The sequence below is a fragment of the Acartia tonsa genome, chromosome 1 (assembly GCF_053477335.1).
Source record: "Acartia tonsa isolate MP-2025a chromosome 1, ASM5347733v1, whole genome shotgun sequence".
Lineage (NCBI taxonomy): Eukaryota > Metazoa > Arthropoda > Copepoda > Calanoida > Acartiidae > Acartia > Acartia tonsa.
The window spans coordinates 4939064-4957227 of record NC_137260.1 but is presented as its reverse complement, the minus strand read 5'-3'; the positions used below and the strand labels follow the sequence as shown (position 1 = coordinate 4957227).

The 18164-nt window shown below is 32.3% G+C and overlaps 1 protein-coding gene across 1 annotated transcript; it reads right to left on the bottom strand.

Moving 5' to 3' along the window:
- Positions 1-147: 147 nt before the first annotated feature.
- LOC145334411 (adipokinetic hormone/corazonin-related peptide receptor variant I-like) lies at positions 148-10425 on the bottom strand. Its single transcript, XM_080179897.1, has 12 exons — positions 10177-10425; positions 9625-9710; positions 9092-9164; positions 8549-8643; positions 8392-8445; positions 7970-8075; positions 7012-7098; positions 6217-6335; positions 4367-4416; positions 3149-3269; positions 2640-2841; positions 148-1295 (listed from the first exon to the last, which is right to left on the bottom strand). The coding sequence occupies exons 1-12, from the start codon at positions 10345-10347 to the stop codon at positions 1185-1187; spliced, it is 1275 nt and encodes a 424-aa protein (XP_080036023.1). The 5' UTR covers positions 10348-10425; the 3' UTR covers positions 148-1184.
- Between the last annotated feature and the right edge of the window lie 7739 nt (positions 10426-18164).

Sequence of the window (18164 nt, the reverse complement as noted above, 5' to 3'; positions counted from 1 at the left end):
TTGATTTTCAGCTGTCGTTGGTGGCAATACTTTGTAGAATTAATGACCTTTTTATTTGCCACCCAAAATTTTTTTTGAGATTTATTTCGCTTGTTGGCTATATCTTATAACTGGTCTTTTTACTATAGAAACTAAAAGAATTCAAGATATTAATTGAAAATTTATTATTTCATTATTAAAATCTTATATTATAAATTATGTTATATACGATACATGAATACGTTGAGAATTTTAAGTTTGAACTTTTTTTATATTAATCACACTTATTATATATTCCATAATACTTTTGAACACTTCACATTTATTAAAATAATTTTCCAGTCTGACTTCAAAACCGATTAATATCCGCTGGTTTAGAACCGGTTCTTAGCCATACTGAAAAATCAAACAGAGTATCTTTTTACAGTCAATTTCCCACGAACATTAAAATGAAAATAATAAAATTATCACCGGTTTTGTTAGCCATAGTTTTAATCTTATATATATATTTTTTCATTTTAATATCCGTTGAAGGCTATCTATAATACGATGTGATAAATAACTATTCTGACAATGATTGTTAATTTTGAAAACTTATAAAAACTTTCTATTTCAGTTTAAGGACAAAAACTATGCTAAAAATGGTTATTTTAAACAATTATAACGAATATATTTTTTATTAGTAATACGGAATAGTTATTTCTCGCATCGTATTATAAACGGCTTTCCGCAGATATAGAATGTACAATTATGAGGTTAAAACTAGTTTTAATCTTATGATTGTACATTTCTATATTCGTAGAAAGCTGGATATAATACGATGCTAGACATAGTTTTTTCGTATTCATGAGAACCGGTTCCTATCCACCGGATTCAAATGAATACGAGAAACGAAATTATGACTTTTTTTGTTAATATGAATTTTTTGAAATGTGCAGTTTATTGTGAAACAAAATGATAACGTCCAAAAAAGCTCAGCTTTTAAAGGGTTAAATAAAAAAGAAGTATTTAAAATAAAATATTAAGTATTTAATTACATGAGTTATTTTTTAATAAATTATATAACATTTTATAAATCTATACATTTAATCATAATAAACTTTGATTGTTTATAAACAGGTACATTTATATTTATGCGCATTCTAGTATTCTAAAAGTTAATTTTAACTTCAAACAGGTTTTTTTTATCATTTCAAAAAATTTTTTTATATTTTTGTTTCTCTATGAGTAAAAGATATTTTTGTGACATTGTTGTATCTGGAAATTCTGGGCTCACCGTTCATTGGACTTCGAATATAGCTTTTCTTTTCTGATTCCTGAAAATAATTAAATATATTAGATACAATAGATAGATAGATAGATAGATAGAAAAATAGAGAGAAAGATATTTAAAAAGGAAGAAAAAAGAGAAAAATCTTTAGAAATTCTTTCATTGTTGAATATAATAGAAAAATTAGAATTCTAATCATCTTTGTTCCTTTCTTAATTCTAATAAGATTAAATAGAATTAGATTAATAGACCAATTTTATTTTATTAAAACAAGAATTCAATTGAAATGAAATAATCATTACTTTTGTGTTAAGATCTAATTAAAATAAAAATACTACTAATACTATAATAGTTTTTACTTAACAAAAAATAGTGATGTTAAAAAGATTTTGTTTTTATTAAAAACGATTAAATAAGCTAAAATATTGACCCTCAAAATTTAAAATTAAATTTAATTCCAAATAATTTGACTGTATATTAAGCTATAAAAATTGGAAAGAATTTTCTCGTATTCATTCGAATCCGGTGGACAGGAACCGGTTCTCATGAATACGAAAAAACTATGTCTAGCATCGTATTATATCCAGTTTTCTACGAATATAGAAATGTACAATCATAAGATTAAAACCAGTTTTTTTAGCCGGTGCCTCCGGCACCTCGGGGCTAAAAAAACTAGTTTTAATCTTATAATTGTACATTCTATATCCGCGGAAAGCCGTTTATAATACGATACGAGAAATAACTATTAATGAATATAATAGATTTGAAATCTGCATAAAATTTTAAGGATTTTTTTTTATGAAATTCGTTTTTTATATAATTCATTATTTAAAAGCGCAAATCCAACTTAAGTTAATAAATTTTGACCAATAGGATAGGTGGATTGAAAACTACCTGCACTCTAATTGGTTGAATGATGTACGTCACTTAAGCTTCTCCAATCAGGGCGCAGATAGTTTTCAATCCACCAATCACAGATGTCAAAATTATTTAACTTAATTTGTATTTGCGCTTATAGATAAAGAATTATACAAAAAAAGAATTTTATAAAATTCCTTAAAATTTTATGCAGATTTCAAATATTATATTCATTAAAATTCTTTCCAATTTTTATAGCTTACTGTATATTTGAAATATTTGAAGATACATCCTTTTCCGTTGAACTAAATACTATTTTTTGGCAGGTATAAAAATATAGGGATCTAAGTGGATATACCAATGGCCGATAAATTGATGTACATACCCAATGATGAAACACAAAGTTCCCTCTAAATTCATTAAAAATCCCCAAAGTTGTTATGCTAACAAATAAGAAATCTTTATCAAAAAATTGGGGACTAGTGTAGTAAACAGTCCATTGTCCCCTCCCTCCCGAATAAAAAATATGTACCTGGCTAACATGATTTGTGAACTCAGCTCCCTTGGGAACTGCCAGCAGGTTGGAGAACTGTTTCCTACAGCTGGTGCCGCTCTTGTACTCAAACATGTTGTAGAGGAAGGGGTTGACACAGTTGTTGACACAGCAGAACACCCAGAGCATCTTCTGCACGCGGAAGTCGAGCTTGAAGAAGGAGTCCTTGTCGATGTAGTACCTGAAAAATAATTAATATTATGATAATGGATGTATTACTATTTGGATCATACACCAGATTTTCATGTTCTCTAATAAAGTGAATCGGTATCTTCCCATCTACCCTTCCTACTGGATGAACAGACTGACAAATAAAAGAGTTCCATGTTAGCAAACTAAATTGACGACAATTTTCCCCTTGTCATTATATTCACGTTTATTCTACATCCATTATTTTTGGATAAAGATTTTTAACACTTGATTGTGTGTCTATATATCCATCTAATTAATTATTTATCTAACATTAATTCTATCTGCCTATAACTTACCAAAGGCTAGCAATCTGGTATGGTGTCCAAGTAAGTATAAATCCAATGATAAGAACTCCGGTCATCTTAACTGACTTGATCTTGGCCTTGCTGATCAAACTCTTTGTTGGTTGTCTGCTTCCTACAATAAAAAAAAACAATATTACTTTAATTCAATTGGCAGAAAAGTAAAAGGCAAGATATTATATCTTTGAGTTTAGTTTTTGTTTTTAATATAACAGGTGCTATGCTCATTCAGGGATCTAAAGGGATAAGACAACGGCCGATAAATTGATGTATATCCCCATTGATGGCACCCTAAATTACTCTTCCTCTAGATTAGAATTATCAATTAAAACGTTTGGACAACTTAATGAACCAACTAATCAAAATTTTTAAAAGTCCCTAAAGTTGCTGAGGCAACGAATAAGAAATCGTCATTATAAAACTTTGGGGACTAGTGCAATAAACAGCCCAATATCCCCACCCTCCCTGATGACTTTATTTGATCAAAATGATAATTGGACATGATAAATGAGTGTCTGATGCGTTTTTTGTCTTATCTTTCTTATAAATGAACAACAATTTTATAATTCCGTATTATCTCTTACACACACAAGGAAAAGAATTTTTCTCGTATTCATTCGAATCCGGTGGATAGGAACCGGTTCTCATCCATACGAAAAAACTATGTCTAGCATCGTATTATATCCAGTTTTCTACGAATATAGAAATGTACAATCATAAGATTAAAACCAATTTTTTTAGCAGGTGCCTCCGGCACCTCGGGGCTAAAAAAACTAGTTTTAATCTTATAATTGTACATTCTATATCCGCGGAAAGCCGTTTATAATACGATACGAGAAATAACTATTATTGCATAATATTATTTTACTTTTTTTGTTTATGATATCATACAATTTTTACATATTTGAATTTAGGATAGAAATGTTTAACTATACAATTTTCCAAGGATATTGAAAAGAAAAATTAGAAGAGTAAACCAGTTTTGTTAGCCCCATGGAAGTGAAGGCCCAGGCTAGCACAACTGATATTAGTTTTGTGATTTTTAAAAATCGTTAAAAATTGTCTGTAATTCAGCGCTATACATTTTTTTTCAATATGGTTCTGGTTCTAATCCATTGGATATTAATCGATTTCAAAGCCATACTGGAAATATAACTATTATGTACTTTATTCATAACAATGACATCCAGCAAAATCTGTTTAAAATGTTACCTGGTAGTTCTGGTGACTGATCAGAATTGGAGTTCCTTCCCTGTGTCCGTCTGAAATAAAATAAACATAAGTATTGGCTACTTTAACCCACTTACCGCTCTTCGAATGTATTCATAAATATCTCATTTTCTTTATTGACATTGAGAGTTTTGTTTCAGAAAATTGTCTAGGTTTTCAACAATACAATTTGTCTATATCATGATTTATATTTAATACCAAATTATCCTTGTAATGTTTTTTTTTGGACAGGGATCTAAAGGTATAAGACAATGGCCGATAAATTGATGTACATCCCCAAAGATGATACACAAAATCACTCCTTCTGTAGATTACAATTAGAGGTTAAAACGTTTGGATACTCAACTTAATGAACCAACCAATAAAAACTCAAAGTATTAAACTAACGAATAAGAAAACATAAAAATAAAGCTTCGGGGACTAGTGTAATAAACAGATCAATGTCCCCTCCCTCTCTGATTTATTCGACTAAACCTTGACATATTACAAATATAATGCAAATGTTGTATCCTGATACTAAAGTAACAGGATGTTTGTCTGTTTGTCTGTACCAAAGGATCTCGCTAACCGCTAAACCGATCGGATTCTCCTTAGCAGGGTAGCTTCTCATAGGTCCCGGGAAGGTTGATAACTATATTCTTGGGGGTTGGGACACCCCTAACCCCCCCCCCCAAAAAAAAACTAAAAAAATAACCCCCCCCCCAATTTTTTTTATTTTCTTTAAAATCTAAAACACGAAATTAGTTTGATAAAACCTCTTGGGGCAAAGCCCCTATAGAGGCTAGGGGCGAAGCCGCTAGTAAATAATAATTCTACAATTTCATGCTAACTATACTGGGATAAAGATATTAAACTTCTAGGAAATGCTTTAATATTAATCTTTATATGTAAGTCTATACCAAGAATACTAGATGAAGGAAGGTGGAAGGAAGGGGCTGTTTATTACACTAGTACCCAAAGTTTAAAATTAACGTTTTATTATTAGCTGGCTCAACAACTTTGGGGACTTTTATTTCGTTGTGTCCAAACGTTTAAATCTTTTTTGTAATCTACAAAAGAGGTAATTGTGTGTATCGTCATTGGGAATATACATCAATTGTTTTATCCCTTTAGATCCATGTGAAGAATTAATAAATATTTCCCAATGTTATGTCTGATCGTTCCTTTGTCTATTTTGATGCTGTACGTATTGGTGCAAAAAATGGGGACAAATTTCAAATTGTTTTGGCGTGTGACGTCATACCCCCATCTCTTTTCTAGGGGGTTTCTTTCCTCCTTCCCTTTTCTTTCCCCTCACTTGTGACAGCCCCGTCAAATCAATTTAAAAATTGTCCCCATTTTTTGCACCAATACGTACAGCATCTTTTCAAAAAGTGTGTCAACTTAATTTGTGTTAGTTTGATTTAAACAAAGCATTTGGTAGAATGGTTGCGCAAAATTTTTTATTTAGAAATAACAAGGATGACAACGTACATAAAACGAAGCATGAAAATCAGACAGCTGCACTAAATTAACCAGTTTAAAGTAATAAGACACTGGCTATTAAATTGATGTACATTCCTAATGATGACACACAAAATTACACCTTTTGTAGATTGCAATTAGTGGTTGAAACGGTTGGACACTCAACGTAATAAACCAACCAATTAAAATTCAATTAAAGTCCCCAGTTATTAAGCCTACGAATAAGATAATGTTATTATGAAACTTTTGGGAATAGTGAAATAAACAGCCCAGTGTCCCTTCCCTTCCTGGTAAATGTCAGTCTTTAGACTAGAACAGCTCGGCCAAAATTATAGAAAAGCTTCTCTGAAAAATAAACAGATATTTACCTTAAGAGTTTATTATCGCTCTTAAATATTGAGACAACAATAGCAGAGTAACAGAATCCCATCACAAGAACTGGCAGAACCCAAGACAACACGAAAAAGTACCCGAAATAAATCACCTCCTAAAAAGCATAGAAATTAAGTTATTTGTAGTTTTTCGCATTTATTTAGATCCAAGTATGTCATGTTGTAAGATTAGTACAAAACTTTAATGTAAGTATAATTACATCAGCGAGCCCTAATTAAAAATATTCTCAAACTTTAAAATTAGAATTTTGATTTAATGATATTCTTTTGAACTGATCTAGTTTTTTTTCCTTTATAATCTTGATAATTTTAATTAAATTTTGTATGTATTATATAAAAGTTTGGTGTCTTCATACTTTTTCAATAAATGTGATAAAGTACAAATCTATTTTTTTCTACCTCAGAGTTTATCTATCTGTCATTTTCTATGACTATAAATATCTATTTATCTATCTATCTATCAATCTATCTATCTATCAATCTATCTATCTATCTATCTATCTATCTATATATCTATCTATCTATCTATCTATCTATCTATCTATCTATCTATCTATCTATCTATCTATCTATCTATCTATCTATCTATCTATCTATCTATCTATCTATCTATCTATCTATCTATCTATCTATCTATCTATCTATCTATCTATCTATCTATCTATCTATCTATCTATCTATCTATCTATCTATCTATCTATCTCTCTCTCTCTCTCTCTCTCTCTCTCTCTCTCTCTCTCTCTCTCTCTCTTTATCTATCTATCTATTTACCTGTGACCCCTCTAAAGTTTCTTGTCTGCGCATGCATTGTTTATAATCTTTCACAACTGGATGCGTGCGAACAGTGAAGATAAAGAACTAAAAGAGATAAATAGATGAGATCAGGGATATGACAATGCTGTACATTCCCAGTGATAATACACAAAATTACCCCAGGATTACAGTAAGCAATTAAAACATTTGAACACTCAACTTAATGAGCCAATTCATTAAAGTCCCCAAAGTTGTTAAGCCAACGAATAAGAAACGATATTTAAAAAAATTTGGGAATAGTGCAATAAACAGCCCATTGTCCCCTCCCTTCCTAAGATAAGATTAGACAAATCAATAGATTGAATGATATAGAAAACTTTTTTACTTTAAAGTTTTATTTTTCTTGCAATACCATTGAAATTTAAAAAAAAAACAATCTATAAATATATCTCAAATCAAATTGATAGAGAAATCAGATAAATTAAATGTAAACTTTAATTTACTTTTAATCTTAACATTGTTTTTATATTAAAAAAATCAACCAAAAATAAAAATGGTAAAAAAAAACAAATTCTCAATAACAAACTATGGTATAAAACCACATTCAATTATAAAAAAAAATATGTAAGTCAAACTCTTTTTGGTTTCTTTAACCTTATATAAAGTGTTAAAGATAAAAAAAAATTAAGAAAATTTCAATTTTAATTCATGTTTGTGTTGTGTTTAAAAATACATTGAATTGCAAAAAAAAAATTATTCATGATTATGTCCTAAATGTAAAAAAGAACATATCATTATTAATGATAAAAATATTAAAATATAGACAGCTTTCCGCGGATCAAGAAAAATAAGAGACTAAAAGGAGTTTTGTTATTAATCGTAAAAAATTGTCTGTAATTCGGTGCTATACCAGATTGTTCAGTATGACTAAGAACCGGTTCTAATCCAGTGGATATATAAACAAATGGATGTATACCTGTGGCACGGAGCAGCAGAAGGCAACAATCCAGCATCCAACCAACATATTCTTAGTTTTCCTCATGGCCGTCAAGTGGTAGAGTGGAAATACTATGGCCGAAAATCTGGAAAGAAAAAAAAATAAGTTAGTAAAAAATCGATATATAATTACTTGGATGTTGCACCAGGTTTTCATGTACTCTGATAAAGTGATGCTCGCAGCTGGCTAAAATAACTTTACCCCTATCAACCCCCTTCACCACAACAACTCTCACCCTGTATGAACGAACAGACCAATAAATAAGGTTCATATTTGCAAGCTAAATTGTTAGTAATCATTCTTTATTGGAAAAATAACAAACAATCTTCTCTTTTATATATTCAGATTTTGTCTTATAAAAATATCAAATCTTTTGTAAAAATGTTTATTTAAAATTTCACCTGTCAATTGAGATGACTATCAGAATATAGCTTGATAGAAAATATCCAAAAATCCTAAAAAAAAATTAAATTGATAAATTCTAACGAAAACACTATCATTTAGAATTAAAAATTTTAATTATTACTTCCAGCCGTTTGCGAGATTTTAAACACTTACTTTAGAAAGACCATGGCTCTGCAGGTTAGCTCATCAGCTTCCCAGGAAACTGTGTACGCCCACCCAATCTCAAGTGGTATACCGATCAAAATCACCTGAAAAATCACGCAACCTATTAGTTTTATTTTGTTTAAAATCACGAAACCTTGTCTGAAAACTTTATTTTTGAAGATTTTGTTTTTTAAATAGTTATTTATCGCATCGTATTAAAGAAACGAAAAATTATAAGATTAAACCAATATTTGTTAGCCGCGAGGGCAAAAAGCATGGACTAACAAAACTTGTAGTAATCCTATGATTTTTATCTTAATATTCATGGGAAATTGTCTGGTAATATGATGCTATATATGATTTCTTAATATGGCTGAGAACCGGTATTATAATATAAATCCAGCGGATATTAATCGGTTTAGAAGCCATAATGGGACAGTTATGATTTTTGAGTTTAAAAAGTATTTATCAGGTATTTATAAGCTAAAATTTAATCATAATGTTGTATGCTTTAAAATTAAAATATGAAAAAACTACATGGTAAAAACTTACACTAAGATCTGCGAAAGTTAAATGAAGTAAAAGAACTACCATCCGACTCATATTCTTCTCTATATATCTGGACCTACAAAAAATTATAATCAAATGACGAAAATAAAGTTATTTTTGTATTATATATTTAGAGTTTTTATTAATATTTAAATGAAATGAAGGTACATTTTTGTATTAATCTGATTAAAATAAAATAATATAATTGAATTTTGAGAAAATATTTAATAATAGTTTTTTTCTATTATTAAATAATACAAAAATGATAAATTCATTTTCTAATAACAAAAAAAAAGTTTGAGTCTATATGTTTTATAATATGTAAGATATGATATCAATTACTTAAAAGCTGTAGTTCTTGATATCAAATTACTTTCAAATTAAGTAACAATTTTAAAATTAAAACACACTTCACCCATTGGAAAACAACGTAAAATTAAAGGCTTAAAAATATTATATTTCAAAAATTGCCATTTATTTAGAAAAATATTCTTTTTATATATAATTTATATTAATAAAAATACAAAAAAAACTACCTAATTAGAGAATACAGAGACATGGTATTTGAAAAAAGCCCAACCACAAAAAGTATGCAGTAGGCTGTTATTGACATTATATTCGCCTAAAAATAAAATATATCATACATTTTTAAAATAATAATCCGTTTATTTTGAAAATCTACTAAAAAATTAATGTTTAACTTTAGTGTTTTTAGAAAGGAAATTTTTTTGTAAAACTTTAAATAATTTTAAAGTTTGGGAAAACCTCTCAAACATCAAACAACAAAAAAAACAGTAATTGATTCAAAGATTTTTCAGTATGACATCGAAACCGAATATTATCCGTTGGATAAAAAACAGTTCTCAGCCATACTAAAATCACGTTTAGCATTGTAATATAGACAATTTTCAACAAATATTAAAATTAAGTTAATTCCATTTTTTAGCCAGGGCCTTCGGCCCCTCGGGATCAACAAAACTGTTTGGCTTATAATGCTTCATTTTCATATCCGCGGAAAGCTGTCTTTAATACGATGCGCTAAATATATATTACATTGCACTTTAAACAATAAAAAATAAAATTATTACCTGTCCAAAGACCATATCAACAGGGATGGTAAAATTTGTAATCTGGCCGCTATTGCCAGCAGCCGCGGCAATAGCCGCCGAAGCTGTCTGATTGATAAATTGAGTCACACCGCCGGCCTCGGTGGGTATCAACATAATATTTGTCACATTTTCTAACAGGGCACTTGTCATTGTCAATGTGTTGTTGAGTGTCAAGTTTTCTAACAGGGTTGTCGTGGTCAGGTTCTCTTGTTGGAGCGTTACTGTTTCTAAATCAGTTGTAAGATTCACTTTAGATTCAAATATCAAACTAAATTGTTTTACAAAATTTGCTTATTGAAAACATTTCAAATTAATAATATTTAAGAAATACCAAGAGAAAATTTTCATCTAGTGAAAAACTATTTTGACTTCTAATTTTAAAGGTATAATTGTTAAAATAAAAGTTGTCATTTCTAACTTACAGAAAAGTTGATAAACAAATTCTACAGTGAAAAGCAAGTTGAAATTATTCTAAGGACCATTTCTTACATTTCCTTAGATAAACATATTTATCGATTTTTGACCAAGCAAAAAATTTAAATAGAAGTATTTTTATTGTAAAAAAATGAAAATCTAAAAGCTTTCCTGAAATAACTGTTTCCAGGTATGATAGATCTGTAGCCAATGACTTATCTACAGAAGCTTCACTGATAGTTAAACTCGGGCTTAGCTCTGTCATTTCTATTTATTTATATATTTATTTTAAAGTTCTATGTGCTTTGGATGTCCTCTCGGAGCCACACGTTCACACCGACTGATTTAGAAATGTACGAAAATCTAACAAGTGTTTTATCTTTCTTCTCTATCTTACAGTTTTGCTCTTCTCAATTTTGGCGGATTTCTCAAACTGTTAATTACCCTTATTTAACATTAGAATTTCAGTTTTATACCTTATTATTATACTGTGACTTACAAAATGATGCCAAAAATATCTTTTTTCTCTATACTTCGATAACTCCCGTATTTTTTTTTACTCTATGGTTTCTGTTAATAGGTTATCTATCATTTCTCTCTCTCTCTATCCCTCTAAATAGTTCTTATCTCTCTCTGTGTCTCTCTCTCTCTGTGTCTCTCTCTCTTTATCTCTCTCTCTCTCTGTCTCTCTCTCTCTCTGTCTCTGTCTCTCTCTCTCTCTGTCTCTCTGTCTCTGTCTCTGTCTCTCTCTCTCTCTCTCTCTCTCTCTCTCTAGTATTTACAATATTAGGAGATCTTCGCAAAATAAAGAACCTGTCAACCGGCAACAGAAGCTCAAAACTGGTCATTTAATCATCTTCAAAAAATTAGAAATATAACGAGGTTTTTAGTTCAGATATTATAATTCATTTGGACAGGTAACTTGATGCTTGGTATTACAATGGATATATAACATAGATGGATATATTAACAGGAAAAATTGTAGTCAATTTAGGTTGTTAATAGGGACCTCATTTATTGGTTAATTAGTTCATGGAGTAGGGGGAATGGGGTAAAGGTGGTGTATGAAAGGTATCACTATTTAGCCAGCTACCAGTTTCACTTTATTAGAGTACATGATAATCTAATATAAGATAATAATAAATCCATTCATAATGAAAAAGCTAAATCGATTGAAAGCTAAATATTTATGGAGAATAGACAAAAAAAATAATTAGTGGCTACGCCCCTAGAAGACTCTAGTGCACTAGTATTCTACAAAAGGGACAGATTTGTGTAATCATTGGGGGGGATATACATTAAATTATCGGCCATTGCCTTATCCTGTAATATTGTGACAATAAAATAAAACAAGGATCACAGCATTCATAAGTAACGAAAAACAAAACAATTAAGGCTAGACAAATTTCTTTTTACATGTCAGATTTTTAGAGTCTTAAAAAATTATACATTGGAACAAAAAATCACGAAAACTGTTTACATAGGATGGGAGACCAGGTACGTGCACGCCGTCCATCCCGCACCGTGCATCAATGACCCTAGGAGCTACACCAGAAGAGTCCTACTGTGCTGGAAAGGTCCCAGGGTAGATGCCAGACTGAATTCTGGTCACTTCCCCCAGTCCAGGGGGTTTGGGTGGGGCTAACAATCCTTCCCTAGAAAAAACCTGCTTATGTTCAACCCGCACAAAGTAATGACCAATTTAACTTTGGGCTCGGGAACGAAGTAGAGGTTGGAAACAACAATATGATGTTTGGCTGGGAAACCGCTAACGGACCAGTCAGGCGGATGATTCTGAATTCCCGCAGACCAGCAAAAATTTGCACCTAGAATGTTCGGACAATGTTTCAGTCAGGCCAGACAGAAAACATTTGCCGAGAAATGCTAAAAGCCAAGGTTGACATCCTGGCTATCACTGAATCAAGGTGGACAAACAATGGAGAGTTTAAACATCATTCTGGCTTGAAAATACTATACTCAGGCCATATGAATGAGGATCTAGGCCACAATCAAGGGGTGGCTCTTATGCTGACCAAGCAAGCAGAGCAGGCCATGATTAGTTGGCAACCCCATGGTCCTAGAATTATGGAGGCTTATTTCAAATCCTCAGTTAAAAACATCAAACTGAGAATTATAGTAGCATATGCTCCTACAGAACAAGCAGATACAGAGGTCAAAAACGAATTTTATGACCAGCTTGACTCTGTATTTAAGAATGGTCATAAAGAAAAGGATCTGACCATGCTCCTAGGAGATTTCAATGCTCAAGTGGGGAGTAATAATGAGAATTTAGAAGAAGTCATGGGCAGATATGGCCTAGGCTTAAGTAATGGCAAGGAAAATGACAATGGTGATAGACTTGTAAGTTTCTGTACTGAAAACAAACTTGTCATTGGTGGAACCATCTTTAAACACAAAAAGATTCATACTGCCACCTGGAGATCACCAGATCAAAGAACATTTAACCAGATAGACCACATATGTATATCTAGACGTTTTAAAGGTTCTCTCCTTGATGTCAGGGTTGAAAGAGGACCTGATGTTAATTCAGACCATTATCTTCTATCTTCTAAAGTTCGGCTTAGATTTAAAAAGCAGGACACAAAGCCTAACCCTAGGAAGAAATATAATTTAACAACCCTTCAAAACTCTGAAAAGTTACAAGAGTTTAAGCTCACTCTAAAGAATAGAGGAAGATGGAGTGGAAGATATTTGGCAAAGTATCAAAAAAGTTTATAATGATACTAGCCAAGAAAAATTAGGTTTCAAAAAGGCTAACCAAAAGCCGTGGATCACTCAAAGATCCATTGATCTCATGGACCAAAGAAGAGAGGTAAGACAAAAGACACTCTCTAGAAACTCTCCAGAAGATAAAGACCTGTATAAGAGGCTCAGCAGGGAAATCCAAAAAAGTGTCAGAATTGACAAAAAAGAACACTTGGAAAACCTTGCCTTGCAAGCTGAAAATGCTGCTAATCAAAATAGAATGAAAGATGTCTATGAGATTACTAAGAGCATTGCAGGTAAAGTACACAAATCAGGATCACACATCAGGGACAAGGATGGTTCACTCCTTAAAACTAAATAGATGGGCAGAGCATTTCACTGAACTGCTGAATCTTCCAGTTCCAGAGGAAGAAACTGAGATTCTACCCTCAGATGCACTTGACATTGACTGTCGAGCGCCATATCTATTGGAAATCAAAGAGGCCATTAAAAGTTTGAAAAATAGCAAGGCCGCTGGACCTGATAACATCCCAGCTGAGGTCATGAAAGCAGACCTAGACACATCTGCTGAGGCATTCCTACCTTTGATCACTAAGATATGGAATGATGAGTTATGCCCAGAGGACTGAAAAAATGGAAATATCTCAATACTGGCCAAAAAAAAGGAGACTTGACACAATGTGGAAACTACAGAGGGATAATGCTTCTTTCAGTACCTGGCCGTATCCTTAGTAAGATTCTTCTTAATAGAATAAAGAAGAAGGTTAATGAAAAGCTAAGACCTAATCAGGCTGGATTTAGACCAAACCGTTCCACTATTGATCAGATAACCTCTCTAAGAATCATCATAGAGCAATCCAAGGAATGGAACTCTGAGCTTTTTGTAAACTTTATTGACTACAAAAAAGCATTTGATTCTTTAGACAGGAAATCTCTCTGGAAGATCTGCCGACACTATGGCATTCCAGAAAAGATAATCAATATCATTAAAGCTATATATCATAAAGGAGGTGGAAATGTTATGTATAAAGGTAAACTATCAACCTTTTTTGAGATTGTAACAGGTGTCAGACAAGGATGCCTTCTCTCTCCCTTCCTTTTCCTCCTTGCCATTGACTGGATCATGAAGAACTGTGAAAGCAATGATGGCATTCGCTGGCAGTTATTTGGCAATCCCAAATATTTGGGAGATCTGGACTTTGCTGATGATATTGCTTTGTTAACAAGCAATAGAAGTCAAATGCAAAGAAGGACTAACATGATAGCTGAAACTTCCAAGAAAGTTGGACTTGAAATAAATGTTCCAAAAACTAAAATACTCAGATTAAATGCAAACTCCCAAGAACCAATAACTATTGGAAACCAAATTCTTGAGGATGTTAACTGCTTTGAGTATCTTGGAAGTAAAATTGATGAAGCTGGAGGCACTTTGACAGATGTTAAAGCTAGAATTAACAAATCTAGAACAGCCTTTGCCAGCTTGAACAAAATTTGGAATTCCAACAACATCTCCATAAAGACCAAGTTAAGACTTTTCAAGTCAAATGTTCTCTCTGTTTTGCTGTATGGGGCCGAAACTTGGTTCCTAAACACAGCAGTGGTCTTCAAGCTACAGACATATGTCAACAAATGTCTTAGGAGAATCCACAAGATCTTTTGGCCAAACAAGATCACAAATGCTGTGCTTTTAGAGCGCAGTGATATGTCAGACATCAAACTGACAATAAAACAGAGAAAATGGAGATGGTTGGGGCACACTCTAAGGAAAGGGCATGATGATTTAACCAATCAAGCCTTGACTTGGGACCCCTTCACAGGAAAAAGGAAACCAGGTAGACCAAAAACAACCTGGAGGAGGGAATTCCTGGAGGAACTGAGGGAAAAGAATTTTTCAACTTTCAGTGGAGCCTCTACTGAGGCCCAATTCAAAGATAAATGGAGAACCATTGTGCGTGGCCTACGCTCTGGAAAGAAGAGATAAATGGCGATGATGATGATGATGTATTAGTTTTTAAAAGCGAAGCTTTTCTACAATTTTTTAAAGCGAAGCTTTTCTATAATTAGGGTAAGTCCATCCGTCCGTACGTCCGTCCTTCCGTCCGTCCGAGTTAGATAGCTTTTTGTTTTGTTTATTTAGGCATGTTAGAATTGTCGATTTCAAACTTTGCATGGTGATTCCTGTAGTATTTAGGTACGATTTAGAAAGCGTAGCAACTCTATAATCATTACCAGAATGTCCGTACGTCCATTTTAAACATGTTGATTTTTCTACTTTTTTTACAACAAATTGTTGTGTGATTTAATTATCTGTTTGATCTGATTTTTGGTATGTTGATTCCTGGGACAACAAAGTACAATATCATAAGCGAAGCAACTCTATAACCAAATCCTAAAAATGTAAGTATGTCCATAAACATTATCCTGAATCAAGCAGTTTTTCAACAAATTTACTTAAAATTTTGCTTCGACTCTTATACTTTTATATTCTGATTATTCAGTTCAGACAATATACAAGTGTTAATGTCCGTTTGTCCTACCGTTACAGTGCTTTGCTTTTATGGATGTTGTCATCCTTGTTTGTATCATGGTTAACAGAACATCGGACCAAGTAAGTTATAATTTTGTGGAAGAAGATTTAAAGAGAACAAAATGGGAAATATTTAGGGATCTAAAGAGATTAGACAATGACCGATACCTTGATGTACACTCTCAATGATGATACATAAAACTACCCCTTTTCTGTAGATTACAATTAAAGGTTGAAACGTTTGGACACTCAAATTAATGAACCAACCAATCAAAATTCAATAATAGTCTACAAAGTTGTTAAGCAACGAATAAGAAAACATTATTATAAAACTTTGGTGACTAGTGTAATAAACTCTTCAACATCCTTACTCCCTCCCTGACAAAATGGTATTTTTTACAAACAGAAGAAAAACGAATAATAAGCAAGAGTAGGTACTTTAAAACAAACTAGCGGTTACGCCCCTAGAGGTCTCTAGTGGCACTTTTAATCTGTTTTTTTTATTTCAAATATATAATTGTAGCGTTGAAGTCTCTTTGTAAAAATTTTTCTTTCGATTTTTTTGTAATTTTTTTGGGAGGGTGGTGGTACCCTCCCCAAAAACAGTTATAAACCTTCCCGGGACCTATGAGCAGCTACCTTGTTGAAAAGAACCCCGATCGGTTCAGCGGTTAGCGAGATCCTTCTGTAGAGACAGCCAGACAGACATCATTCTACTTTGTATTATAGATATTGTTAACATTTTTTAACAATTCACATCACATTATGTCATTTAACTGTTCAATTTAATTTATTTTTTAACATTTGTTTGGCTAATGATTAATAATATCTAAAGATTTCAAAAGATCAAATGAATCAAAAATTGAGAACATTTCTTGAAAACTGCAAATATTACAAAATGAATATTTTATATAAACTTTCATTTGTTTTTAAAAAATGCTCGAAGGACTAATTTAGAGAAATAATCTGTTAATATTAAAAATATGACTTTGAACTAAGGTTGGGCCGGATATTTTTTTTGCCGGATACCGGATACCGGATATTCGGCTGATTTCAAATGCCGGATATCCGGTATCCGGCCGGATATCCGGCCAACGCCGGATAACTAGCAAATATCCGGTTATCCGGCCAAATTACCGGATATCCGGCCGGATAACCGGCCAAATTACTACATATTAAAGTACCTATCAAAAAAGGATTTAGTCCCTTTCGTGGCAACGCACCTTAAGGGGCGATTCGTTGTATTTTTAAAATTCCTTTTAATAGGTTATTTTAGGTTAGGTTAGGTTATATTTGGTTAGGTGATTGCCCCGCAGGGTTAGGCAATTGGACCCGCAAGGTTAGAGTCCCCCGCGAGGGGCTAGAAATAGGAGGAAATCTACTGTGAAAATACGAATAATCGCTCCTTAAAGGGCATTGCCACAAAAAGGAATAAAAAAATTTCTTCATAAACTGGTGTTTTATATTATACTAGCGGATGCGTCCCTAGTATCTAGGGATATTAGAAGGGACAGGAAAGTGCAGAAAAATAATGTAAAACCTTTTTTTGTTAAAAATTAAACAGCCTGAAACCACCCTGGGACCTATAAGAAGCTTCACACTAAAGGAGAACCATATCGGTTCAGCAATAGCCTAAAACCACCACAGGACCAGTAGGTATATTCCCTGAAGAGTAGAATCCGATCGGTTCAGTTGTTACTGAGATCTTAAGCTTCAGACGGACGCACGGACGGACGGACATCAAGGTACTTTGTATTATAGAAGATAAAATTAATGTTAAAACTTAAAAATGAAGTAACTATTAAATGATCTTTCTTCTTGGCAAATAAATCTAATTAACTATTAATACCCTCAATCTGTAATATCAACCCCTAACGGTTGGAGGATAGGCGGGGAGGTGGCGTTGAATGCCTGCCCCGCCCCCTTTTTTTTATCCCATTTTCTGTGTATAAAAAGTAGAGGGCTATAACTGAGTGACTTTCTAAATATGGGTATGACACATAACTGAGAATTGAAATTTTTTAATACCTCCTTCCTGGCGGGCACAGGATGCCAGCAAATTTGGTAAGGTCATTCAGGTAAAAAGTAAAAATATTTTTTTTACTTAAACAAAGCATTTCATGTTATCTAATACTAAAATATTCTCATATGTAATATAGGTATTCAAGTCGATTTCAGGTTCCAGGTATAATCCTGCAAGTCCTGAACCTCCAGGTCTCCAGAAATCTTTAAACGGTTCCTGTGACCGCAAATTTTTACTTGAAGATTTCAAATTTTAAACTTAGGCTTTTTTATATAT